Raw genomic sequence first — 1549 nt, forward strand, 5'->3', positions numbered from 1 at the left:
TTCAACCCATTTACGTTTAAGGTAATTACTGATAAGTATGATCCCGTTGCCATTTACTTTATTGTTTTGGGTTTGAGTTTATACACCATTTTTGTGTTTCCTGTCTAGAGAATATCCTTTAGTATTTGTTGGAGAGCTGGTTTGGTGGTGCAGAATTCTCTCAGCTTTTGCTTGTCTGAAAAACTTTTGATTTCTCCTTCATACTTAAATGAGATCCTTGCTGGGTACAATAATCTGGGCTGTAGGTTATTTTCTTTCATCATTTTAAGTATGTCTTGCCATTCCCTCCTGGATTGAAGAGTTTCTATTGAAAGATCAGCTGTTATCCTTATGGGAATTCCCTTGTGTGTTATTTGTTGTTTTTCCCTTGATGCTTTTAATATTTGTTCTATTTAAATATTTGTCCATTTAAAAAATCTTACACAGTCAAAGCAGATGTCACTGGTTAAGAGTCCAGTTGATCAACAACGTTTCACAATCTCTAGCAACATCAGGGGAAAGGTACTCACCACGTCACTGTTAAAATAATCAGCACCAAATTCCTACAATTGGGTTTCCCCAAACCGCAAGTGGTTTGTTGATGAAAGCCCTAGTTTTTCTTCGCTTGCTAATCAATTTCCACAGGGTCAAAGTTCTGGCCATCACATATTACAATCCTCCTAGATATAGGGACTCACTTAAGGGCCACCTGGTGTAACATTCCTCCTTACAGCGCCAGGAAGCAGGTGCGTTGGACACATTTTTAACTAACGAACTCAAGCGTTTCAATTCATATTATTTTCCTGACCTGAAAGTATGAGTTGGTTTCCATACCCACATTTTCCTGGACAAGGCCACCTGTTTGCTCATCTTTGACAGGACGAGGGGACCAGGACACTTCTGATGCAGCCTCTTCTTTGCCCTAAGAGGGAATGGTTGACTGGGCACTCAGACCTTGCCTCCCCACGCTCCAGCCACCAGCCCCTTTAGGGTTTGGTTTATCTGGTCACAGCTAAAAGGTCCAATGCAATCCGCCCGGCTAGCGCGGGAGGGGCTCGGACAAGGTCCTCCCGGCGTCTGCCGGCCCCCAGGGCACCGGGCGGAGGGCGGGGAGGGGCGGGGGGCGGAGTGAGCGCCGTGACGCCAGGAGACTCGGCCAATAGAAACGCCTCGCGGCGCCGACCGAGCCGCCAGCCCATAAAAAGGAGGCGACACAGCACTCTTCTGGCTCGTCTGTTCCAGACTCGGAACGTGTTGCTGACTCCAGGCCTATCTTCCTCAGGTGACTCGGGTCAGAGCCCACTCCCGGCCCGGGAAGTTCACTTGAAGTCCCTCACGCACCCGAGGGTCCTTCCGGAGCGGCAGCGACGGGTCCATGGAGAAGGGTCCGGGGCGGGTGACGCTGAAGTCGCGGGGCGCCAGGTGCAGCAATGGGTTCCTCGAAGGGGAGCCGCCGCGGCCCGGGCCAAGCCCGCCCGCCGAGAAGCCGCCGCGACCGGAGAGCAAGAGCGCCCAGCCGGCGGACGGCTGGAATGGCGAGCGGCCTCGCAGCGAGGAGGACAACGAGCTG

At 51.5% G+C, this 1549-nt stretch overlaps 1 protein-coding gene across 1 annotated transcript in view; it reads left to right on the forward strand.

Moving 5' to 3' along the window:
* The first annotated feature begins 1210 nt into the window (after positions 1–1210).
* The window catches only part of GCH1 (GTP cyclohydrolase 1), a 56914-nt gene continuing 56575 nt past the window's right edge, over positions 1211–1549 (forward strand). Inside the window, exon 1 of the mRNA XM_010847721.1 lies at positions 1211–1548. Within this exon, the coding sequence (XP_010846023.1) occupies positions 1355–1548 (194 nt within the window). The 5' untranslated portion in view covers positions 1211–1354. The remainder of the gene's footprint in view (position 1549) is intronic.

This window comes from Bison bison, unplaced genomic scaffold (assembly GCF_000754665.1).
Source record: "Bison bison bison isolate TAMUID 2011002044 unplaced genomic scaffold, Bison_UMD1.0 scf7180017864254, whole genome shotgun sequence".
Classification (NCBI taxonomy): domain Eukaryota; kingdom Metazoa; phylum Chordata; class Mammalia; order Artiodactyla; family Bovidae; genus Bison; species Bison bison.